Source organism: Musca domestica, unplaced genomic scaffold, assembly GCF_030504385.1.
Source record: "Musca domestica strain aabys unplaced genomic scaffold, Musca_domestica.polishedcontigs.V.1.1 50, whole genome shotgun sequence".
Classification (NCBI taxonomy): domain Eukaryota; kingdom Metazoa; phylum Arthropoda; class Insecta; order Diptera; family Muscidae; genus Musca; species Musca domestica.
In genome coordinates, this window is record NW_026712347.1 from 4,692,400 (window position 1) to 4,716,168 (window position 23,769).

Below are 23,769 nucleotides of genomic sequence, written 5' to 3' on the forward strand. Positions count from 1 at the left end.
GAGAAAAACTGCAAAAGGAGTTAGGATTCCCAGATCAATTTTTCATTTTATGGTGCTTCAAAGACATTTGGGAGGCCCTTTGCCTTTGATCAAGATAATATTTAAAAAAGCAGTAAGTTCGGCCGGTGAATAATGTAGCTAAAATCATCAAAATACCGAATGGAGGGAGGCACTGATATATTGGGGCAATACGAAGACCTGGACTTGCATAGAGAATTTTCTGTCAGAGACTATAGTTCCTACCTACCTTCAAATACAAAATTTGAAACAATTTCGGTAAATAATGTCTCTAAAATTATCAAAATACCGAATATCGGGGATACCGTTGTAAGGACCTATGTAGGCAATTCTCTTCCAATGGAAGAGAAAGAACTTCTTGTGTGGATTCTCAGATAATTCCATTGAAAAAATATAGCTAAACTTATCAAAATATCGAATATCAAAATACCGATATAGCCCATATTCGAACTTGACCTGCCTGCAGAAAAAAAATCGTTTTGGCAGGGCTTAATTGTCTAAGAATTTTACGCTGATCAAGAATATATAAAAATTATTATCTCGATGAGGTACAAACAGAATGACTAACACAATATACCCTCCATGCTATGTATGGTAGAGGGTCAATAAAATAAACCTTGTAACCAAATATTCAAAATACTGCACAAGTCCGATTAGAGAGAAAAGTTTCAGACCTGGATCTAGTGTTTAAAGCAGATTTATACTTAACAATTCAAATGTATAGGAGGACAGCAAATGTATCAAATTGTAACAGGCTCTACGTAGATGATGAGCTATGCAAAAAATGTGGTCAATTAAAATATTATTATGACTAAAATGTGGCAATATTCTTTTTCCTGAAAGATATTTAAGTTTTTATTTATAGGATTTACAGCCAACTTCACATTGTTTACATTTTAACATTTCAAATCCTCGATAGTATAGTGGTTAGTATCCCCGCCTGTCACGCGGGAGACCGGGGTTCAATTCCCCGTCGGGGAGGTCAATAGCTTTTTTAATCTTTCAACAAATAAAAGGTGCTGGTGAAGACTATAAATATTGCGGAGAAATTGTTTTAAGCCCTGATGGTCTCTGGTTTGGAATCATTTTAACATAATCATCATAAACCGACAGATGCTAATATGGCAATGCCATGCCAAAAATCATTTAGGAAAGAAAAACTGGAAAAAAAAATCTTAATCACTTTGCATTTCTCGAAATAATACGTTTTCCTCTGTTTTATGTGACTTGCTTGTATTATTCAGTAAAAATCTCGGATTTCGTATAAATTGGTCTTACATCTTTTGATAACTCTTGTTATTAGAATAATATCTAAGATGAATTGAAAAATATAATTTTTGATCTCCCCGACGGGGAATTGAACCCCGGTCTCCCGCGTGACAGGCGGGGATACTAACCACTATACTATCGAGGATGTAAAAAATTCTATATAATCCACTAATTTTCTAGTTATCAAAAACTGTTCGTACAGTTTGCAAAAGGCAAAGAGTTTTACAATACAACTCTGAATAACCAACTGGTCTTATTAGATTCTTTTATGACCGAAAATGCTAAAAAAATTGACATTATAAAAATTGAATGACCAATTGCCGCATATTTTAAAAGCCATTTAACAGAAATTTAACCTAAATGGCTTTTTTACTGGAATTCATAGGGTTAACAAGTAATAATGATGAACCAAAATCGAACTAGAGCAACCTAAATCTCCTTTCTTCATTTACAAAGAAGCCGGCCGATGTGTTAAGCCAGTCAAAAGAACCTATTACGAACCTAATACTCTAGTAGGGAGTTGCATGTTTCTAGATCCTTTGAAATCAAACTACCTTTCAGGTTGTGTTACATGTCCATATATGAACTCAATTGAGTTGTATATTATGAACAAAGGGTTTAGCAATGAATTGTCCCCTACAGTGGGAAGATTCGTTCGAAGCTTATTTATGGAGTGAAAAATTAGGATGGCCACTACTTCATTTATATATGAAGTTAACAAATTTCAATAATGTTTAAAAGTGAGGTACGTTTATTTACTGACAAAAAGTGCTTTTATTCCCTATCCGTATACGGATTAGGTTGTGTGCCAAAGGTTTTATTAAATAGCATTTGCCACCAATTTGAAATTTGCGAATAAATCAGTGCTAGTAGAATTTCAATATCCTCGATAGTATAGTGGTTAGTATCCCCGCCTGTCACGCGGGAGACCGGGGTTCAATTCCCCGTCGGGGAGATCAAATATATATTTTTGAGAACCCTTGGGCGCGTTTGCTCCTCATGAAGATTCGCGATTAAAGAAACTTAAAAATTATTCTTGTATTTTTCAATGTAATTATTAGAAGAATAGATAATTTTGGTTCAAATTTAAGATTTATAGATATTTGCTTATTCAAAATTGAAAATCTTTTTGTTGAATTTCATATTAATATTTTGTTATGATTTAATTGTCTAATTATTATCCTGGCGATAAGGATATATAGCAAATCCTTCAAGATCCTCGATAGTATAGTGGTTAGTATCCCCGCCTGTCACGCGGGAGACCGGGGTTCAATTCCCCGTCGGGGAGGACGTTAAATATTTTTGGACCATCCTGCGAAAATATGAAACTAAGAAGCAAATACCTATAAGAAATTGGGTTTGAAGGTCACAAACTAATGGCCTGCTTTCCTAAGACAACGAAGAAAAATCATCCAGAAAACCAGTTTGGGCTTCTGTAACTGTGTTTTTCTGTCATTTAAACAAATGATGTCACGGATCGATAAGTCGAATGAAACCGGAAAAGTGTTTCTTACAAAATGGATCTCTTCAAAATGTTTAGTCTTAATTGAGTGTCAAATCATTCGATTTTAAGTTGTACAAAAACAGCAAAAAGTTCATAAAGGCAGTCAAGAGAAAGTTATAAAGTTAGGGAAATCTAATTTAACTCGTCTTCGAGTTTTTTTTATTTTCGATTGACTTGGAAAAACTAGGCATAATCCCAATTATTAAGGAATTCAACGAGTCTTCTTCTGAGGATTCTTATCATCTTACATCAGGTGTTATGCCAATTTAAACACTATCCCAAGATCCTCGATAGTATAGTGGTTAGTATCCCCGCCTGTCACGCGGGAGACCGGGGTTCAATTCCCCGTCGGGGAGATCAATACATTACTTTTTATTCGATGAGAAAAAAAACTGCAACCAACTTCAAACTGCTGTCATTTCTAAGCAACTCGTCCGACAGCTGTTAAAATTATTCAAGTGACAGCTCATTATATTGTTAACAAGCGTACAAAAGCATTTTGGTGAAAATTTTCCAGAAAAAAAGTTAGTCGTGATGGAATTCGAGCGTGATAGTGGGATTGCTTTATATTTGGCTGGAAAACCACAAGTGGTTATCGTTAGAGCACTCCATCATTTAAATGTGTGTGTCTCGTACCATCGCTCGTTACCGTGATACTGGTAGGAAGTCAAGGAAGTGGGCGAAAGAAAACAGCAACATCAGCAGAAATGGTTCGAAAAGTAAAGAAGCGACTTGATCGAAACCCGCGTCGCATTGGCCGAAAAATGGCTCGTGAGCTGAACATGTCGCTATATTCCATTCAGCAAATATTGAAAAATGAGCTCGGGGTAAAGCCATTGAAATTCCAAAAAGTGCAAGAACTTACACCGCAACAGAAAGAAACTAGACTCAAAAGAGCTATAGAATTGCTTCGCTTGGCGGAAAGTGGTGAACTGTCGAATTTGGTTTTCTCCGATGAGAAAACATTCGTTGTCCAGCAGTTTGTAAACAAACAAGCTGCCAAAGAGGTCAGCTGAAAATGTGCACCTTCGGTTGGCCATCAGAACTCAAGCGCCGGCCATGGTGATTGTGTGGACCGCCATAACAGCCAAAGGTCGCTCTCCGCTCGTATTAAGCGACCGTGGCAGCAGAATAAATACTGAATATTATCGCGAAAATATTCTGGAGGGGGTATTAAAGCCTTAGACACGCAAATATTTTGGCCTCAGACCTTGGACATTCCAAAAGGACTCAGCATCATCGCACTCAGCACGCGCCACCCTAGAATGATTACAAAATGAGGTTCCTCGCTTCATTTCCAGTGCATAATGGCCACCATCTCCGGATACCAACCCGTTGAACTATTGTGTCTGGAGTATTTTAGAAAGTAAGGTTGGCACCAAAAAGTGCCAAAGTGTCGATCACCTCAAGCAAGTGCTTCGGCGGGAATGGACCAAAATACCGCAGAGCAACATTCGGGCAGTGTGTGACGGTTTCATTGGCCGTTTGAAGGCCATAATTCGTGCCAAAGGTGACCAATTCGAACAAATCTAAACCTATTCTAAAATTTGATGCTATTTCCGACAATTTTTGCTTTCATTCAATAAAATTAAAAAAAAAAACTGTAAAAATTATGACGTTTGACGTTGTTGCAGTTTTTTTATCTCACCCTATAATGTAGCCATTCGTAGTTACATCTCAAAAGTTATTTGAAATATTGAACTGTATCGGCATATTTTAATGTAACCCATTGTTAAATGAAATAATTAAAGGTGTTTCACCGGATTATTTTAGTATTAAATATAAATGGACTTACTTTTTAGGCCCCAATGTAATGGAGCTTTTAATGCAAAGGCATTAGTTACAATGAATTAATTGAAATAAACCATTAGAACAAATCGTTTAAACCCCATAATATTTGGTTTATTTTTGGACGACATTTGTTGTCGTGGCTCCTAAATTAACTGTTACTAATGACATTCTTATTATTAGCTAAAATGATATCATTAAAATTTTCAACAGCAAGCACCAGAACAAATCCTAATGATATAGCATACTTTTAGGCTAAGAGGTCAAATAAAGCATTCTATATGTATTTGCAAATATAATCAATTCATATATTCTACGCTTCTTCGTGTGTTCATAATCACCATTCTCGTGTGAATGAACGTTGTATCAAATGGGCTTTATCAGCTAACACCAAACGCTTGTATGGACATATAAATATTTCTGCGATTGCGATTATTTGCCAATTATGTGTGCATGTGTATTTTTAAACGTGTTGTTTCTACACAAAAAAATTCTAAGATATGCGATTCAAGATCCTCGATAGTATAGTGGTTAGTATCCCCGCCTGTCACGCGGGAGACCGGGGTTCAATTCCCCGTCGGGGAGATCAAAACATTATTTTTTGGGAGATTAGAATTTTAAAATGGACATAGAATTTCTTTTCATACGAATTTCGGACTACTTTGCGGTAAAATTTTTCAGTTGTTTGTATAAACAATGAGTAGATTTAAGGAACAGACAGCATTCATATTTGCACTTAATTTTCTTAGCTTTTTTTTAATTGCCCGGAATTCTGGGCTATATATAATGATTGCGTAAGATAAATCCAATGGTAGTCCATGCCAATATATACCGTAAGTTACAGGAATATAGGAATTCTAATGCACATCCTTGTAAATCCAAAATTGTAGTATTATCCATTTCAAGATCCTCGATAGTATAGTGGTTAGTATCCCCGCCTGTCACGCGGGAGACCGGGGTTCAATTCCCCGTCGGGGAGGTCAAACATATTTTTTGGAAGTTGACTTAGGATCTCTTTTCGCCATAGTTTTTGGTATTAGAAAAAATGATTAGCAGACATAAACTAAGCAAAGTTTAAACGTCGATGATAACAGGCTTTACTTTTTCTAAAACAATACTTTTTTGTAAATATTTAAATATTTCTCAAAATGAGGGCAGATTTTGGTGACTTTTTGACAAAAGATGTGACAAAATACAGGGATGTAGAATTTTTCATAACTTCCACCATATATAGTATGGAGGGTGTACTAAGATCCATTCCGTTTGTACAGGGTTGCCCATATTCGACGGACCCATGACCCATTCCATTCGACGAGGCTTGCGTCAATTGAATTTTGTACGGGAACAAATGCAAATCAATGCGAATAATCCGTTGTAAAGTGGACCGATCCATTCCCAACTGCTGAGAACAGCGTTTTTGGGATGTTCTTGGGGACCTCTCAACACTGGCCTCTTCGGATTAGAAAGAGCCTTACCAGTCGAAAATTTTTCGTATAAACGCATAATGGTGTTCTTAGAAGGCGCACTTACAATTGACTTCTTCTGTTGAATGTAAATTTCAACTATTTCAGAGCGCTCGCGTGGCGTGTATTGGTTCATGGTAAAAATCTGCTTGGACTGACGCTTCAAACGCGGTATGTCATTAAGCGATGTGACATCTCTGTCAAAAGTTATGGCGTTGCCAGATGGGTCCGTCGAATATGGGCAACCCTGTAATTCATCTAAATAATTATTATATACTGGTGGCCAAAACTAAAGCAACTGGTATAACATAGCATTGTAAAGCCGGATAAATATATATAGTTTATAACTTTCTATTTTATTTACCTATAAATTATAAAAAAAAACATTAAAGCAAAATTAAATTTGAAATATATTTTTTTAAAGAAAAATAATTTTTTCTCAATTTTTGCTCGGTCAAAACTGAAGCTCCTTTTTTATTTTACACAAAAAATTATAAAATAAAACAAATAGTCATTAGTATATCCAGTATTTTTAATAACAGCAGCACAATTACGAGGCATTGAGTCTATAAGTCGCTCAATTTGATCCTTTGTGATGCTGTTCCAAACGTCCTGAATTGAAAATGTTGTGTTTGTTTGTCTGCGAATCTCGAAAAATCGATCTACAATACTCCAGAGATTTTCTATTGGGTTTAAGTCGGAAGATAAGGCTAGTCATTGTAAAACTCTGATTTTTGACTCAAATAACCAATTTTTAATAAATCTAGATTTGTGTTTCGGGTTATTATCATGTTGGAAACCCCAAACAAATGGTATACTTTCTTCTGAAAAATGAAGCATTACGTTCTCTAACACATTTTTATACACAAATCGATCCATAGTTTAATTTATTTCATGAATTGGTCCAACTCGAGCATGGGAAAAACAGCCCCATTCCATAATTGTATCCTTGAAATACTGAGGCTTAAGTCTCTCATTTTGTGGTCTTCTCACAGTAAAATTGTTCATAACTGAGCCTTTTTCCAACGAGTAGCATTTCTATGAATATGAGCTTTGGCAAAAGATAGCCTGGCGTTTCGATTCTTTGCCGAAATAAATGGTTTCTTCGACGGCTTCCGAGCATGTAAGCCTGCTTCCACAGCTCTTCGACGTACAGTTCTTGTGCTTACTTCTAAAGATAACTCCCTCACCAACTCCGGCGATGTTACAAAAGAGCGTTTTTTTATTTCCTGCATAATTTGTACTTTTATGACATGGTTTTTTGTAACAAACTTTTGTTGCAGTCACTGAATATTTGTTCTTTTATCCAATTGATCAAAATTGGATTTAAAATCACACAAAAATGATATATGACGTATGAAAGAAGAACCAAAAGCTTATCGTTAAATTTATAACGGTACCAACGGCTTTAGTTTTGGCCACCAGCGTATATTCTTGATCAGCGTAAAATGCTAAGACGATTTAGCCCTGTCCTGTCCGTCCGTCTGTTGTAATAACTCTAGGGTCAAAACGAATAAAGATAAGAAGCTAAAGTTGTGCACAGATCAGCCTTTTTTCTGCTAGAAGGTCAAGTTCGAGATGGGCTATATCGGTCCACGATATCGTATAGCCCCCATATAACGGTACCCCCTGATATTCGGTATTTTGATGATTTTAACTATATTTTACAATGGATATTCAACAGAATATTCCTCACGTTACACAGATATAGGATTTTTCATGCATATTCTCGTGAGCTTAACTTTTTGGTATTATTTTAAGATCCTCGATAGTATAGTGGTTAGTATCCCCGCCTGTCACGCGGGAGACCGGGGTTCAATTCCCCGTCGGGGAGATCAAATATATATTTTTGAGTACCCTTGGGCGCGCTTAGAAGGAAACAATATTCTTTATATAACCTCATGAAGATTTGTGGTAAAAGAAACTAAGAAATTGTTCCTTAATTATTCAATGAGATTATTAGAAAAATATATATTTTTGGGCTAAATTTCAGATTTCCAGAAGATTGCTCATTAAAAATTTAAAAATTTAATTGTTGACTTTCATATTAATATTTTGTTATGATTTAATTGTCTAATTATTATCCTGGCGATAAGGATTTATACCAAATCCCTCAAGATCCTCGATAGTATAGTGGTTAGTATCCCCGCCTGTCACGCGGGAGACCGGGGTTCAATTCCCCGTCGGGGAGACGAAAGATTAACTTTTTACGTACTAATACATATTATTAAAACATACTTTGAAATTGATATTTTCCCTCATTTCTCAATGTATGAAAAGCGCGTAATATGAATGAAATGCCTGGATTTTCTTCCAAAAATATTATCCAAACTGTTCAATATTCTAACTCTATGGCAAAACCATGATAAAATGTAGAAGATAAAGACATTTCAAATAATAATACCCATCTCTGCATTTTCTGTAATTTACCTTGTCAAATTTCACTGATGGTTTCCATCTCGGATTTGTGTATAAACAACGGATTTAAAAATATACATTTTGGCAAATGAATAATTTTGAAAAAATTACGAACATATGAGAGCACGACTTTAGGTTTTTGATTCTACCATGGGCAAAACTGGTTAATGCACACTCTGGATAAATATTGTGCCATAACATATAATTGCACCATGGTAAAAAAAATAATTGTTTTCAGTTTAAATCTTAAATCAATATCCTCGATAGTATAGTGGTTAGTATCCCCGCCTGTCACGCGGGAGACCGGGGTTCAATTCCCCGTCGGGGAGATTAATAAATTTTTTTGCAACATTAGTTCTATATCCGATTGTAGCAAATAATTTTGGGTTGAAGTCTTTCATTTTATTGATGCATAAAGATTTTAACAAGATCTAAAAATGGAATTATTTTCAAAAGTTAAAAAAGGTATTTCAAAATAGGTAGGCTTATTCCTATTCTTATTCGTTTTGTATTGTGAAACGTTTATCAATCAGCGGAATAAGTGCAATGTTAACTGATTTTTCAATTCAAAATCGATTCATTCCCGTTTGTTTGAATCTGAAAAGATCACATCATCCAATATTCATGATTAATTCTTTACCTTATAATATTGAACGGAGAACTAGATTAAAGCATTTGAAAATGGAAATTAGAAGGTAAATTAATTTCAAATAAGCGTACACATCTCTGCATTTTCTGTAATTTACCTTGTCAAATTTTACTGCATAAAAACTATCCCATCTCTGACTTGCGTATTTGCAAAGAATATTTAAATATACATTTTGACAATGAGATGTTTTCAAACGAAAAAAATTTAGAAAAAAATTAAACATATGATTGCATGACTTTATCTTCTTAATTCTACAAAGGTTGTGACACAATTAATCAAATTTCTCAAATATCCAATGAATATTGTGAAGGAAATTATATAGCGGCCTCTCCCAACTTGAAAAAAATTGCTTTCATCTTAACTGACGACCAAACAAAGGTCACTGCAAAACGGAAGAAGAAACTTTTACTTTCGACATTGAATTTCTAAATAACAATACCTACCTGAATTCTATTACTTCTGGGAACTTAATGAAAAAAGTAAACAACGAAAAATCAGAAAGGTGTCTCCTTTTTCTCCCCCGTCTATAATTCTAATTATGTATGCAAATTATCATTCAATTTTAGTTCATTTGTTTTTTATTTTTTGCAAATCGCAATGCACAGCCCCACAATTCAACACACATACGCGTGCATGTGGTGATTTATTGTTGTACGTAAGAAATTGCAACCACAATAAAATGCAAAATTAAACAACAACAGTAACGACACCAATGAACCCAAATCGAAGGAGTGAGCGAACGATAGAGAGAGAGGGTGAGAACAAAACAACCGTACTGATCTTGCATAAACTAACGAAACAAAAACAAGAAAACGGGAGATATACATAGAAACAGAATGAAATGGAACACATACATTTCGAAGCATACATAGAAGGGGAACAACTGGGTGAAACAACATGAAACGATAAGAATAAATATGATAAAGGAACAGGGTGAGAGAGAGAGAGTAGAGACTTATAAACAAAATTAATGTGACAAAGTGAATTCGTGTAATCAAAACAAATACAATATAATGGGAAACATATGCGAAATAACACACAGTGGCTCCATTACTTTATGAACTAATGCCGATATATATATTTTTTGTGACAATCTGAACTTTTTGATTATTCATAATTAAGAAGGCGTAATATTTTGTTCTCAAGATTATGGAGAATGACAATTTTAATGGGGCAAGATCTGAGAACCAAAAATGTAACATTGCACTAGAAGTAGGAAAATATCAATATTTCCGGTTAATTACTAAAATCGCCGTAGAGAAACCAACTTATAGTTCCAGAAATAGAGCTAAACTAAATTATAAATATAACCTCCATACTATGTATGTGGAGCATACAAAAAATTAGTTACATACCAACTACTCGGAGGTAGCGCTTTATGAACGGTATAAGAAATAATCCCACAGCAGACAAAATCCATTACAAACTCTGCATACCGACTTTTATACGATTCCCTTAAAACAAGTTAAAAAGTATCAGTCGGTTTAGCAGACAGATATATACCCTCACCCAATTTTCGATTATTTAAATATATTTTTACTTCTATTATTATTATTAAAATTGTTGGCCCTCAATGCGGTAGGTTCTAAAGGAATGGACCAATATTGTCCATTTCATATCGGACCTAAACAAATATGATATAAATATTCCGACGTGCCAGGTTTCGACTGTATTGGTTACATCCTTTACTTTATATGAGATATGTAATACTTTTTAGAAAAATTGCTGACTTGTTTCGCAAGTTATGGCAGATAAAAGTATTGAAAATTGTGACCCTTTGTAGGTGAGGTACCAGAAGAGATTCGAAGATATATATCATCTTCTCCACAGATCTTGTGTTAGCAAAAATGTTTGTATGTGTGGAATATAAAGAGTACCGAATGCTTATTTTGGATTTTATAAACGTTTTGGTCATTCAAAACGTTGACTCTTTGTGAGGGAGCTACCAGAAGCAATGGTCCGATCTCTACCGTCTTAATAACAGATCCTGTGTTGATAGAAATATTCAGATGAGCCAAGTCTAAGTGGAATCTGAAGTTAATTAGGCGTTTTATGCGCTTCACGGACATTCAAAAATTAGATTATTGCTTCCCTTACTGTGCAGAAAAATTATATTTTTTGAAAATGTTGACCTTTTGTGGAGGAGGTACCAGAAGGAGTGGACCGATATACTCCATGTTAACACCAGACCTTGGGCTAAAAAAATTATTGGGATGTGTAAAATTTGAAGACATTTGGACTCTGATATCATATTTTATAAGAGTTGGAATTATTTAAAATGTTGACCCTTTGTGGGGGAGGTACTTGATGGAGTGGACCGATATTGTCCAATTTCGCACCTGACCTAGCCATGATGAAAATATTAGGATTTGTAACGTTGGAGCAAAATCGGATTAGCCTTGCCCTTTCTGTGCAAAAAATATATTTTTTGAAAATTGCGACCTTTTGTGGAGGATGTACCAGAAGAAGTGGACCGATATACTCCATGTTAACACCAGACCTTGGGCTAAAAAAATTATTGGGATATGTAAAATTTGAAGACAATTGGACTCTTGCATCACATTTTATAAGAGTTGGAATTATTCAAAACGTTGACCCCTTGATGGAGTGGGCCGATATTGTCCATTTTCGCACCTGACCTAGCCATGATGCAAATATTAGGATTTGTAAAGTTGGAGCAAAATCGGATTAGCCTTGCCCTTTCTGTGCAGAAAAATTATATTTTTTGAAAATGTTGACCTTTTGGGGGGGAGGCACCAGAAGGAGTGGACCAATATACTCCATGTTAACACCAGACCTTGGGCTAAAAAAATATTGGGATGTGTAAAATTTGAAGACAATTGGACTCTTACACATCACATTTTATAAGAGTTGAAATTATTCAATATTTTGACCCTTTGTGGGGGAGGTAATTGGTGGAGTGGACCGATATTGTCCATTTTCGCACCTGATCTAGCAATGACGAAAATATTAATAATTACAAAGTTGGAGCAAAATCGGATTAGCCTTGCCCTTTCTGTGCAAAAAATATATTTTTTGAAAATTTCGTCCTTTTGTAGGGGGTACCAGAAAAAGTGGACCCCTCTCCGATCTCGATCTAAGTTTGACAGAAATATTACGATGTACCAGCCAGCCAGACAGACGGAAGAACGGACATTCCTAGATCGACTCCAAATGTTCTGAAACGGATTTGACACAAAGAGACTTAGGGTCTAAAACCCTTATTTCGACTAGGCATTTTTTGACCGTATCAAACGATACCCTCTTTAGCCATATGGCTGAGGGTATAAAAATGATGTGACCAAATTCATCGGGTTTGTATGGAACGTGGGAACCTGTATGGAGTATGATCTGCCACTGGTGGAAAAACCCATTTCAAATTCTCAGTACCAAGTTTTAAACAATTCCGCTAGAAAATGTGGCTTGAATCGTACAAATATCGGGAGTTACCCTTATATGGAGACTATCAGAAAACGCAAACCTATGTAGACAATATCCTGCCACAGGAGGTAGAATCTGTTACAATCATTGATTTTGTTTAGATACATTGAATATAGTACATAAGTGCAGAATTTGAAAATCACCCATTCGTCAATTAAATTTGCCTCGTCGTTGCCACTCGTCATTACGATTTACCGGTATGTCTACGATTTACCGGTATGTATAGGACCTTCCAATCAAGAATATAACTTCATTAACAAAATATTCTAAAAAATAATGATTATTATTACAGTAAAAAAACGTCAACACCACATTAGGTTACATTTTTTATGAATGGGGCCACTGTAGAAACAAAACTGATCAATTCTCCTTTTGTCGGAGAGAATATGACATTCTCATTTTGAAAGGATAAAATGGAATAATGTGGAATACGAAACAAAATCTAATTGGAAAATGTTGATGTTTGCAATTTCCCCTTCTCATATAATGATTTGTTTTCAATGTTGTTTTTATAAAGAAAATTAACTTATTTATCTTATAAACAAATAAAAACAGGTCTTAAACGTAGAAATTCAAAAAAAAAATATAGGTATGAAACTTACATTTGCAATTCTTGCCTTAGCATGGGAAGACAAGACTTGATTTCCACGTGAACTGTGGCCAGGGACTCACTACTTTCTTCTTTAAAGTAGTTTCTTAAGCTATGACCTCGTTTGCAATGCAACTATTTTTTGCATAAATTAACTAAACTTTATTCATTTCATTTGCTTTTCTTTCTATTTTACAATTTAATTTTTATGCATTTTTGCCTTCAAAAAGAAATGGCGCGCCAAATCGTTTCACTTCTTTTTTCGCCAGAGAGAGACCGTGTTGTTTTTGTTTACATTTATTAATTATTCAAAGACTGGGATAGAATTACAAGGAAGAAACAAATTGAAATAGAATTGACAAAACACATTCACTTGCTGTTGTTTGTTTCAATTTTCATGGCAGCCCATGTAACCGACCCTACTTTTTCTTTTGATAAACAATTTCCATCAAACATTTGATTTCATTCCATTGGATTGGCTTTGGAATACAAAAAAACACACGAATAACAAACATAAATTGTCATTGCATCCATCCATCATAACAAACTCGATGAACTTGTGCACGAAGTAGAAGAAGAACAAGCATAGTTGTTGTCGATGGAACAAACGCAAAACGAAACCAACCGACGACGTCCGTATGGCTGTTGTGCTTAGACAACATTTTTCAACGAACTGACATTTCGTTTCCATAGCAAAGAACGACCCAAACGAAACGGTGTCGGTGTGAAGTGGAGTGTTGTTGGGGTCTTTTTAGGTGGAGAGCCAAATGTGTATGGGTGAGAAAGGCTGTTCACAGACGCAAGAAAAACGTTGTTTGTCAGAAGGTGGCCTGTTTAAATGGCCTTTAATAGGAATTTCCTATTTTACGGAAAAAAATTCATGATAGAAGAATATATTTAGACGCATCGACACAGCTGCTGGGACAATGGACTGTCAAACCAATTTGGAAATGGAAATTGTTTAATGAACAATTATTTAAATTTGTAAAAATTGTTGAAAAAAGCGTATTTTAATAACCTCCGAATGACGTCGACATTAAAATATACTTATATTTGAAAAAGCATTTAAAATTTTTTTACATAGCAATGTTCTCAAGCGATGATGCATCTACTTGTATTATTCTACCATGGAAAAAATTGCTAGTCAAATTCGGTCCGTTCGTTTATTTTCCCAAAAACAATTACTCGGTAAGAAGCATGGCAGAAATACCAATTCTAACATGGTGAGAAGTTACTGAGAAATGAACGACTTTCCCTCTCTAAAATTGCAAAATGTAACCGAACAACAACTTTGGCTCAAATCTTAACAGCAGAAATATTTTGGTGCAGTTTTTTTTTACATTAACAAAAGGTCAAAAGTCGGACTGCGCCACTTGCGTATTAAGTATCTGAAGTAGATCATACCAACTACAGGGTGAGATAAATATTTGAGACAATATTTCATTCGATAAATATTGAAAAATTAGCTCGGTATAAAACCATTGAAATTCCAAAATGTGCAGGAACTTACACCGCAACATAAAGAAAATAGACTCAAAAGAGCTAAAGAGTTGCTTCGCTTGGCCGAAAGTGATGAACTGCCGAATTTGGTTTTTTTCCAATGAGGAAACATTCGTTGTCCAGCATTTTGTAAACAAACAAAATGTGCTGAAAATGTGCACTTTCGGTTGGCCACCAGAATTCAAGCGCCGGCCATGGTGATGGTGTGGTCCGCCATAACAGCCAATGGTGGCTCTGCGCTCCTATTAATCGACATCAGAATAAATGCCGAATATTATATTAAATATTCTGGAGGGTGTATTAAAGCCTTGGACACGCAAGCAGTTCGGCCACAGACCTTGGACATTCCAACAGGACTCAGCACCATCGCATTCAGCACGCGCCACCCAAGAATGGCTACAAAATGAGGTTCCTCGCTTCTTTTCCAGCGCACAATGACCACCAAAATCTCCGGATACCAATCCGTTGGACTATCGTGTCTGGAGTATTTGAGAAAGCAAGGTCGGCACTAAAAAATACCAAAATGTTGACCACCTCAAGCAAGCGCTTCACCGGGAATGGGCCAAAATACCGCAGTGCAACATTCGGCGGCGTGTGACGGTTTCATTGGCCATTCGAAGGCCATAATTCGTGCCAAACGTGACCAATTCGAACAAATCTAAACTTATTCTAAATTTGATGCTATTTCCGACATTTTTTGCTTTCACTCAACAAAATTAAATAGAAAAATGTTGCAGTTTTTTTATCTCACCCTGTATATGGGAGCTCAATCCAAATCTGATCAGATTTTTAATAATAAAAAAAAGATCAGAAAATATTCAAATTCGGATGTTTTCAAAATGCTTATTGCAACGTATGCATCTACAATATCTACAGTTTTTGTAGCAAAATAAACCTTTAGAGATGTATAGAACATGATTTTGAAAATCAATTTTCATGGTTTTCAATTATTTATTCAAAATCAATGCAACAAGTTGCTTGGTTTTTTTATATACTTTGATAGTAATTCTGACTACAAGCCAAACAGGATTTTTTTAAAGTTAAGGTGTGGTCATGGTACAATAAAAAGGTAAGGTAGAGCTACCAGCTGATTACAATTTTTTTTCTAAGTGTGCCCGACTTCTGTCAATTTTGTGTATGTTTTTATTGTTTTGAAAAGTAAAAACAAAATATTTTAAAAATCAATTATAGGAAGAAACATAAATAGCGGGTCGTGCATTAACCAAATTTGCAACGGAATTGAAAGATTGAACATTTAGGATCATATTTTTGAGAGAAAATCCAGGCATTTCATTAAATTTTCGCGCTATTTGATGCATTTGAAAAATAACCACAAAATATCAAATAAATGAAAACAACTTGTTGGATATAATTTTGAATAATTCTGACAGGAAGCGGGCATAGCCTCAGGGCTGTATTTCTGTAGTTTTACGAAGCTGTTCTACCTCCTTATTGTACCATGGGTGTGGTTACATAAGCAGCTTGAAGTCTTCGCATGACATATATTGAGACATAAAGGAATGCCAGAGCCGCACTCAAATTCTGCCCTCGTTGTCCCTCATAATTTGATATTAATATGCCAAGCCATGACGCCAAGCTGCTTATGTATCCTCATCTTTAGCCTAACTTGTCGTCATTTTGCCATGTGGGAACGATATTGTGCTGGAGTACGAACTCATGGTAGCCATTTGGCTAATATTGTTTATTATTATTAACAGCATAACATCCCCTTTATTATGTAATAAATATCCGATCATGTATCTTAAAAAATTACATTTTACTTAAAAAACAAAAATTTTGCTCTCTACAACACTACAGCAGATCGTACTTTTCGGCGATTTTTAAAGCGCTAATTGTTGTCACTTCTTAATTTGATTTTGCGATCCCTACTTTGCAGTGCCTTTGAAACCCTACACTCCCAGCTGATTGCATTTCCTACGTTTTTCTTTCGTAAACAAATTAGTTTTGTTTTTTTTTTTTGCTTTTTTTGTTTGTTATCGGTAATTTTCCTTTGTCTACCGTTTGTTCTTACATACATACATATTACGACGTTAGTTGTTTACATTGTTATGGCGCTGAAATACTTTTGAAAATGACTTCGAAAACCAATGCCAACGATGATGATCCATGGGACGCGAATTTCGATGATGAGGAACTGCACACGTTGATGGGTATATTGGATAAACCTCTGGAAGGTTTAAATAATTCTTCAAAACTGTGTGATGTTGAGCAACACAGAGGATTTGATAGAAATGTTGGAGACACCTGGATCTATCCCAGTAATCTGCCATGTCGATCCTATCAAATGAGTATTGTTCAGGCGGCTTTATATCGCAATACTCTGGTGGTGCTGCCCACTGGTTTGGGTAAGACTTTTATTGCAGCTGTGGTCATGTACAATCTGTATCGTTGGTATCCTCGCGGTAAGGTGATATTTATGGCTCCAACAAGGCCCTTGGTGAATCAACAGATAGAAGCCTGCCAGAAAATTATGCCATTTCCCCGCAAAGACACTGTGGAATTGACTGGAAGATTACCGAAAGCCAAGCGTGCTGAGCTATGGAAAACAAAGAGAGTATTTTTTGCCACACCCCAAGTTGTACAATCTGATATTTTGGGCAATTATGTTCAGGGTGATGAGGAGGGGGTGGAAAGCATATTGGAAGATTCAACAAGTTCCTGTAATTTCGAATTTCCATTCGATGATATCAAACTGATTGTTGTGGATGAAGCGCACAAGGCCAAGGGGAAATATGCCTACGTTGAAGTTGTTCAAGCAATTGCTGCAAAGAATAGATATTTTCGTGTAGTTGCCTTGTCCGCAACTCCGGGACGCACCATGGATGATGTGGCGGAGGTGATTCGTAATCTCTTGATATCTCACATTGAGGTACGTTGTGAGAACTCCGTTGATGTGGTACCTTATGTCCACAAACGTTCCATGGAAACTGTGGTGGTATCCTGGGGGGAACGTATTAAAGAAATACGAGAAGAACTCTTGGAGATAATTGATCCATATTTGAGACAGCTCATAGATTGCCAAATGCTTTCGGGATCTCTGGCAAATATAAATCGCAATTTTTTACTCTACGAACAAAAACGTTATCAGGAACGTTGTCAACACAATGGACGTCATCCTCAACATTCCGCCATAATGAGTAATTTTTCCATTTGCATAAGCCTATATCATTCACTGGAGTTGCTCGAACGTCATGGTGTAAGAGTTTTCCTTAACAACTTTGAAGAAGACATGGAGGGGAAAACGAAATTTGTTATACAAATGGATCGCCGTTTGCGGAATATGATTGATCGCCTAAATGAGGAAGTTGGCCCCAATCCGTTTAATGTGTCGGCTGGTCCCATGACGAATGGTAAGATTGCTGAAATCCCAAAAGATTTGGATTTTGGTCATCCGAAATTCGAAAAGGCCAGGGAGTGTTTGCTCAAACATTTCGAGGTGAGTAGCTAAATTTTGAAAATAATCTATTTCCAATTTAATTATATGTTTGTTATTGTTTTTTTTACAGAACCATGCGGAGTCTCGGGCCATAGTCTTTTGTGAATATCGTGAGTCGGTTTTGTTAATCTATCGTATGCTTCTGCAGCATGTCCCTCTATTGAAGCCAAAATGTTTTGTTGGTAAGAATGAGTCATATTTTAGATTCTAACGAATGGAAACTTATTTGATGTTTTATCTTCCTCCCTCAAGGCCAAGGTGGTACCGGCAATCTAAGACCCCTTACCCAAAAGCAACAAATACAGATAATGAACGACTTTCGTTCGGGACAAATCAACATACTTATTGCCACCTCCATTGGCGAAGAAGGCATTGATGTGGGTGAAGTGGATTTGATTGTTTGCTTCGATATAAGTACCACAAATCCTACAAGGTTTATACAGCGTATTGGCCGAACTGGAAGAAAGAAAAATGGAAATGTCGTAATGCTAGTTACCGAGGGGAGAGAACAACAAATTTTGAAAGATGTCCTCCATAGCAAGGATCAGATGAATAAGAAAATACTAAGTTCCTCGGTAGTGCGGCGCTCCTTGTATAATCAGGCGCCACGTTTGGTTCCCACCGATATTAAGCCAAAATGTTTGCAGACATTTGTAACTCCAGACGCAGAAAATGATGCCGCTGGTGATGACAAGAAAAAACCCAGTGGTTCAAAACAAGCGAAGAAAGCAATGGGAAATGAGAAAGGTGCTCAAGATTTGCGTACATTTTTCAACAAAAAGCCAACCAAGGAATTGGATGCCGAAGATTTGGAATATTTTGAAATCGACACAAAAATGACACAAGCCAAACCGGGCATACATACACAGCAAAGGCTGGAAAAGAGTTTTGATCGCATGAAACATCTTTTCAATGATATACAGTCACCAAAACCATCGCAATTGAAAATCAAGGCTGAAGTTCCTACAATCGAAATTGAATCAGTGGATTTGTGTGATGACACATCGGAGGAAAAAATTGAAGATGTGACACCGAAAAAACGCCAAAAATTAATGAATGACAGCCCAAGTTCCACACCGAGTTGTTCTAAAGATCAAATGCAAAACACTGGAATTTGTGATAATGGCGATGATGATGCTATATCTGCCAATGAAATTTACATAAACGAAAGACTTAAGAAATTAGAGATATTCATGAACACCACTCACACAACGCCGGAAGTCTTAAAACGAGCCCAAATCAACGACTTATCTTATCATTTAAAATCCAAGGAAATGTCCGATGATATGAAATACAAACTGCTAACTGTACACAAGGATTATCTACGCAATAACCTGGAGCAAATGAAAGTTTTGAATGCCCTTCAGGATTTCGACAATGAGACAGAGGAAGAAAAGTCAATTCGTGAGATTCATCGAATAATTGTTAGACTTTTTGGAGGCTTGGAGAAAGCTGAAAAGTTTCTGGAAGAATCAGAAATGGAGAAAATGAAGTCCGAGGCCACAATCGATGACATTCCCTCCGACGATGAGTCAATCGATGAAGATGAAATGAGAAAGAAAGTTGATGAAATATTTGCTGATTTTGAACTCTTAGAGCCGAGTGAGACATTCGATTGGTTTTACGAAAGATACAAGCAAACCGCAAAATACAAAGAAGAAGAAGAGCAAAGGGCCAAGACTGCGTCTGCATCCAATGTACAAGAATCAATGGTCTACAACACCTTCGTGGACAATGAATCCGATGAGCGCACCCTTAATTTGGAAGAGGAAAATGAAGCTTCATTCACTGAGTCCAAATATTGCAGCCAATGGTTGGAGTTTAATAAACCAGACATGGCTTTTAAATCCACACCCCTGCAGGGACCCACTAAAAAGTCCTTAAATCTAAATTCCACTACCAATACCAAGGCAATGAATTTATTAAATAAACTTGAAGAAACCGATAAAGAAAAAGTAATGGAAGACCACAAGAAATCAAAGGGAGACGAGAAATGTAAAGATTCCCCTGACAAATCCATGCCCAGTAACAAATTTTTGGATTCTCTTTTAATGTGCGAAAGGGAATTAAATACACTGCTCTTGGAAAAGAACAAGGAAGAGGAAGAAAAGAAAGAAATCCCTAATGGGATGTATGATGAAAGTTCCGGAGATACTGATATGACCACCGGCTCATTGGCAATACCGGAAACGGAATTTCCAATGGAGACAAAAGTTACAAAAGCGACGGAAGAAAATGATATTTTATCTTCCACTGTAAAAGGAAGCAAAGATATTAGTCTGGCCATGGATGAGGACGATGAGGATGAAATGTTCCTAGCAGCCATGGAAGCTGAAATACAGTTTACCCAAACAAAAACCAATGACCAGTCTAAGACTAATGCCAATTCTTCTAATGGTTTGGATAAAACAAGAAAAGATGCCCCCGAAGATAAACATAATTCCAGTGTCAAATTGACACCTCCCTCTTTGAATTCCACACCTGACATTATTGAATTTAAAACAACGAATGAGGAAAACAAAATATCCGCAAATTTACCCACACCACCTGAGATCTCCATAGAAAAGGAATTGGATTTCGATATGGAGGCATTTATGGAACCATTCCCAGAAGAAGAGGAACTCATGAAATCATCATCAACGAGTAAAGTGTCATCAGCGCCCACGCGGCGTGAGAGTCTCAAGGAAAATTTAAACAAAGATTCTATGGCCCGCCAATCCCCTGACTTATTTGCCGATGACCAAATGAAATCTCCCAATCTTTTGCATGCCAAGCCCACAATACAAAAGACATCCTTGGCCTCAAAATTGTCGGCCAAACTTAATTTAGCACGCAGCCATTCGACCCTCAATCCTGCCACCTCAACTAAATTGATGTCTCCCAGCAAAAGTACATTACCCACAAATTCTAGTGCCAACCTAACATCACCCTCAACACGAGCCAATACAAATAGTATACAAAACGATAAATCTCCTAGTCTTTTTGATATGTATTTGAAAAATGGTAAGGGTCGTGTAAAATTGCCCAGTGCCTTAAGAAATACCTCATCGTCGTTGGGTATATCAAGATCAGAAAATGATACCGCATCACATAGCCATAGTAAGCCATTACTACCGGCCACACAAGATGAAAGCATTTTGGTGGTAAGAAAACGTCCGAGTGCCCCCAAACGTAAAATATTTGATAGTGATACCGAAGGTGAGAGCAGTGAAAATGATGTGACCGTAATCGCCGCCGATGACCATGATGAAGATGACGATGATAGTGATTTCGAACAAATTGCAGCTACCCAAGCAGTGAGTCTTCCAAGAAATGTTTCCTAAAGTAGTGTAGATTTTCAATATATATGTTTTTCGTAATAAATGTTACAGTTTCAGAGATAATTTTAAAACTTAAAAAAAAAACAATCACCAGTATGTGTTGACTAGTTTATAAAATTTTACAAAGTTTTTTTGTATTCTATTTTTTAATAAAAATATATTTTTTATGAAAAAAATCAACTTCTCTCACAGTTTTGTCTGGTGAGTACATTAGCAAGCCTTTCGATTTAGTTTAATAATGTATTTTAAATTGAATTGCAAAATATTGCAACCTGGACAAAACGGTAGCTTCTGAATGCGTCTGTAGACTAGATTCTATCTTATTTTTAAGATTATACAGAGGTGTTTACCTACATTCCAGGCTGATGAAAGTAGCATACATCATCGTAGAAAAAGGCGAAAATATAATTCGTTTATTGAAGATGAGGCCGCATTAAGTGGTTCCGATCAAAGCGAAGATGAAGCTGAACATTCCATTGGGGGTTATATGTTGGATTCTGTAGTGGTGCACAGCGATGAAGATGATCCAGATCAGGCATCCACCTCACACATGCAGGCCATGTATTTGCAATCGCTCAAGTAAATATTCCTCTTTGTAATTTATGTATGAGAAAATATTAAAAAGAAACTACTTTTCAGGAGTCCTGCTCCACGACGAGGAGGAGGTTTTAAAATCCCCGCACCGCGTGTATACGACGATCATTCACACATCTACTCCCAAGCTCTTTTACCCGAAGAGATATGTTCCCAATACATGCCTGATTCATTTGTTGTCGAAGAGGATGATAGTTTTATCAACAACAATGCCAATATAACTGAAGTTTCAATGTGTCCCTTGGAAAGAGCGGAGAAGATCCTTAAAGAACGTAGAAAAGCTAAGAAAAATGCCAAACTTGCTGCTAGTGGGCAAACGGCGACGAAATCAAAAGGGAAGAAAAAGAAGGTCAATTTGATCGATGATAGTTCAGATGATGATTTCGTTTTATAAAGACTGATTATTATTTTAAGCTGCCATATAGATGTAATAGGATAGGATCTTTTGGTTTAGAATTAATTATTAAATTTAAAATTCGCTTTTTTTGTGAATACTATTGTAAAAGTGTGCTATTTGAGATTATGAATTGTTAAATACAAATATATTTTAGTGAAATTTCAATGATTACATTTACAATATTGTACAAAGAAAATCATGCATTACCAGCATTATATACTTTTCATCAAAAAATAACAGAAAATTAACGGATAAATTATTGAAAGATGTAATTGGAATCTACCGGGATAAAGCTGGGTGAATTAAGAAAAAAACTTAGTTGATTTAACGGCAACAAAAAATGTGCTTGAGATTTTCAAAGGGTAAATCGATCAAATCGTTTGCAGTTTTGAAAGTATAACCCTTGAGGACCTATGGCTATACAAACAACATTTTTGGCGAAACTTTATTTAGAACCAAGACATTTTATTCTCAATCCTCATGCAACAACTACATATGTATCTTTATCCAAAAATGTATTACCTAAAAATTGTAGCTCTAATTTAACATTAGCTTCAATACGTGCCACCACAAATGATATACAGAATGAAATAATTTCCTAGTCTGTTTTTAATTTTCAAAAAACGGAAGATGGCAAAAAGTACTTTATTTATTTTTTTTTTTTTGGGATTTTCAAAAAAGGGTAAGAAAGTCATTAAACACTTTTCCTAGCATTAAAGATCCCTTATATCCTTTGCAATAGGTGAGAAATGGATTGGAGTGGATTTTTTTAGAGAGATCATCAGTTCTCATTGAGATAATCATTTACTCTCATATCAATCCGGCTCTATTATTAAAGATTTCTGCGATCGACTTAATTACAACATAGTTGATCTAAACGCTTTTTGCATTGTGTGGAATTTGAAAATATCCACCACTGTTTTGGAATCACCGATGATGCGGTTGTCTCTTAATGTGTAGGTCGATGGTGCCTTAATTCCGGTCTTATATCAGGGCTAGCAAAACTCGATAGTCTAGCCACCCTTAAAGCTATCAAGTTAAGTTCCATTTAATCGAGAGCTCTTGACTCATTAATTTGTGTTGGATTCTAGGACATAGCAATATACTGTGCAATGAATTGGCTGATGAATAAGCTCGAGGTGGATCCCAGTCGATTAATCTATCGACTGTTATCGATAAACATGGGGCATAGGCAAATACTTTTGGAAATTTGTAATTTGTCTGAAATTTGAAATAAGAGCCACCGATGGAGTGTAGGATAGATGTACGAAAGGTTTTTGGGAATCCACACCCCTGCAGCGAGCCACGAAAAAGTCCTTAAATCTAAATGCCATTACCAATACCAAGGCAATGAATTTATTA

General features: G+C 36.1%; 2 protein-coding genes and 9 non-coding genes across 12 annotated transcripts in view; 9 read left to right on the forward strand and 2 right to left on the reverse strand.

The window, feature by feature from the left end:
* Positions 1–14,065, reverse strand: part of LOC101889302 (neurogenic protein mastermind) — a 425,563-nt gene extending 411,498 nt beyond the window's left edge. Inside the window, exons 1-2 of one of the 2 annotated variants that reach the window (XM_059128470.1) lie at positions 13,765–14,065; positions 13,153–13,454 (exon numbers count right to left, since the gene is read on the reverse strand). The gene's annotated coding sequence lies outside the window, so the exon portion shown is untranslated. Of the gene's footprint in view, positions 1–13,152 lie in introns of both variants that reach the window. The other variant, XM_059128469.1, reaches the window with a different exon arrangement.
* On the reverse strand, positions 1,361–1,432 carry TRNAD-GUC (transfer RNA aspartic acid (anticodon GUC)). Its single transcript has one exon. It is a non-coding gene; the product is annotated as a tRNA-Asp (tRNA).
* TRNAD-GUC (transfer RNA aspartic acid (anticodon GUC)) lies at positions 2,171–2,242 on the forward strand. The gene has a single exon. It is a non-coding gene; the product is annotated as a tRNA-Asp (tRNA).
* TRNAD-GUC (transfer RNA aspartic acid (anticodon GUC)) lies at positions 2,504–2,575 on the forward strand. Its single transcript has one exon. It is a non-coding gene; the product is annotated as a tRNA-Asp (tRNA).
* TRNAD-GUC (transfer RNA aspartic acid (anticodon GUC)) lies at positions 3,076–3,147 on the forward strand. Its single transcript has one exon. It is a non-coding gene; the product is annotated as a tRNA-Asp (tRNA).
* TRNAD-GUC (transfer RNA aspartic acid (anticodon GUC)) lies at positions 5,093–5,164 on the forward strand. Its single transcript has one exon. It is a non-coding gene; the product is annotated as a tRNA-Asp (tRNA).
* Positions 5,487–5,558, forward strand: TRNAD-GUC (transfer RNA aspartic acid (anticodon GUC)). The gene has a single exon. It is a non-coding gene; the product is annotated as a tRNA-Asp (tRNA).
* On the forward strand, positions 7,805–7,876 carry TRNAD-GUC (transfer RNA aspartic acid (anticodon GUC)). Its single transcript has one exon. It is a non-coding gene; the product is annotated as a tRNA-Asp (tRNA).
* On the forward strand, positions 8,162–8,233 carry TRNAD-GUC (transfer RNA aspartic acid (anticodon GUC)). The gene has a single exon. It is a non-coding gene; the product is annotated as a tRNA-Asp (tRNA).
* Positions 8,718–8,789, forward strand: TRNAD-GUC (transfer RNA aspartic acid (anticodon GUC)). The gene has a single exon. It is a non-coding gene; the product is annotated as a tRNA-Asp (tRNA).
* Positions 14,066–16,630: 2,565 nt separating the features above from the next.
* Positions 16,631–22,572, forward strand: LOC101889475 (uncharacterized). The gene is made up of 5 exons (XM_011293638.3): positions 16,631–18,096; positions 18,167–18,278; positions 18,349–21,392; positions 21,778–21,995; positions 22,056–22,572. Exons 1-5 carry the CDS (start codon positions 16,732–16,734, stop codon positions 22,402–22,404), a joined length of 5,088 nt encoding a protein of 1,695 aa, XP_011291940.1. The 5' UTR covers positions 16,631–16,731; the 3' UTR covers positions 22,405–22,572.
* The last annotated feature ends 1,197 nt before the right edge of the window (positions 22,573–23,769 follow it).

Excerpts from the sequence above, each read along its gene's own strand:
- LOC101889475 (XM_011293638.3), top strand. The coding sequence starts at position 16,732 with ATGACTTCGAAAACCAATGCCAACGATGATGATCCATGGGACGCGAAT. Across the intron at positions 18,097-18,166 it reads GTTTGCTCAAACATTTCGAG|AACCATGCGGAGTCTCGGGC; the intron begins GTGAGTAGCTAA and ends TTTTTTTTACAG. Across the intron at positions 21,996-22,055 it reads ATGTATTTGCAATCGCTCAA|GAGTCCTGCTCCACGACGAG; the intron begins GTAAATATTCCT and ends ACTACTTTTCAG.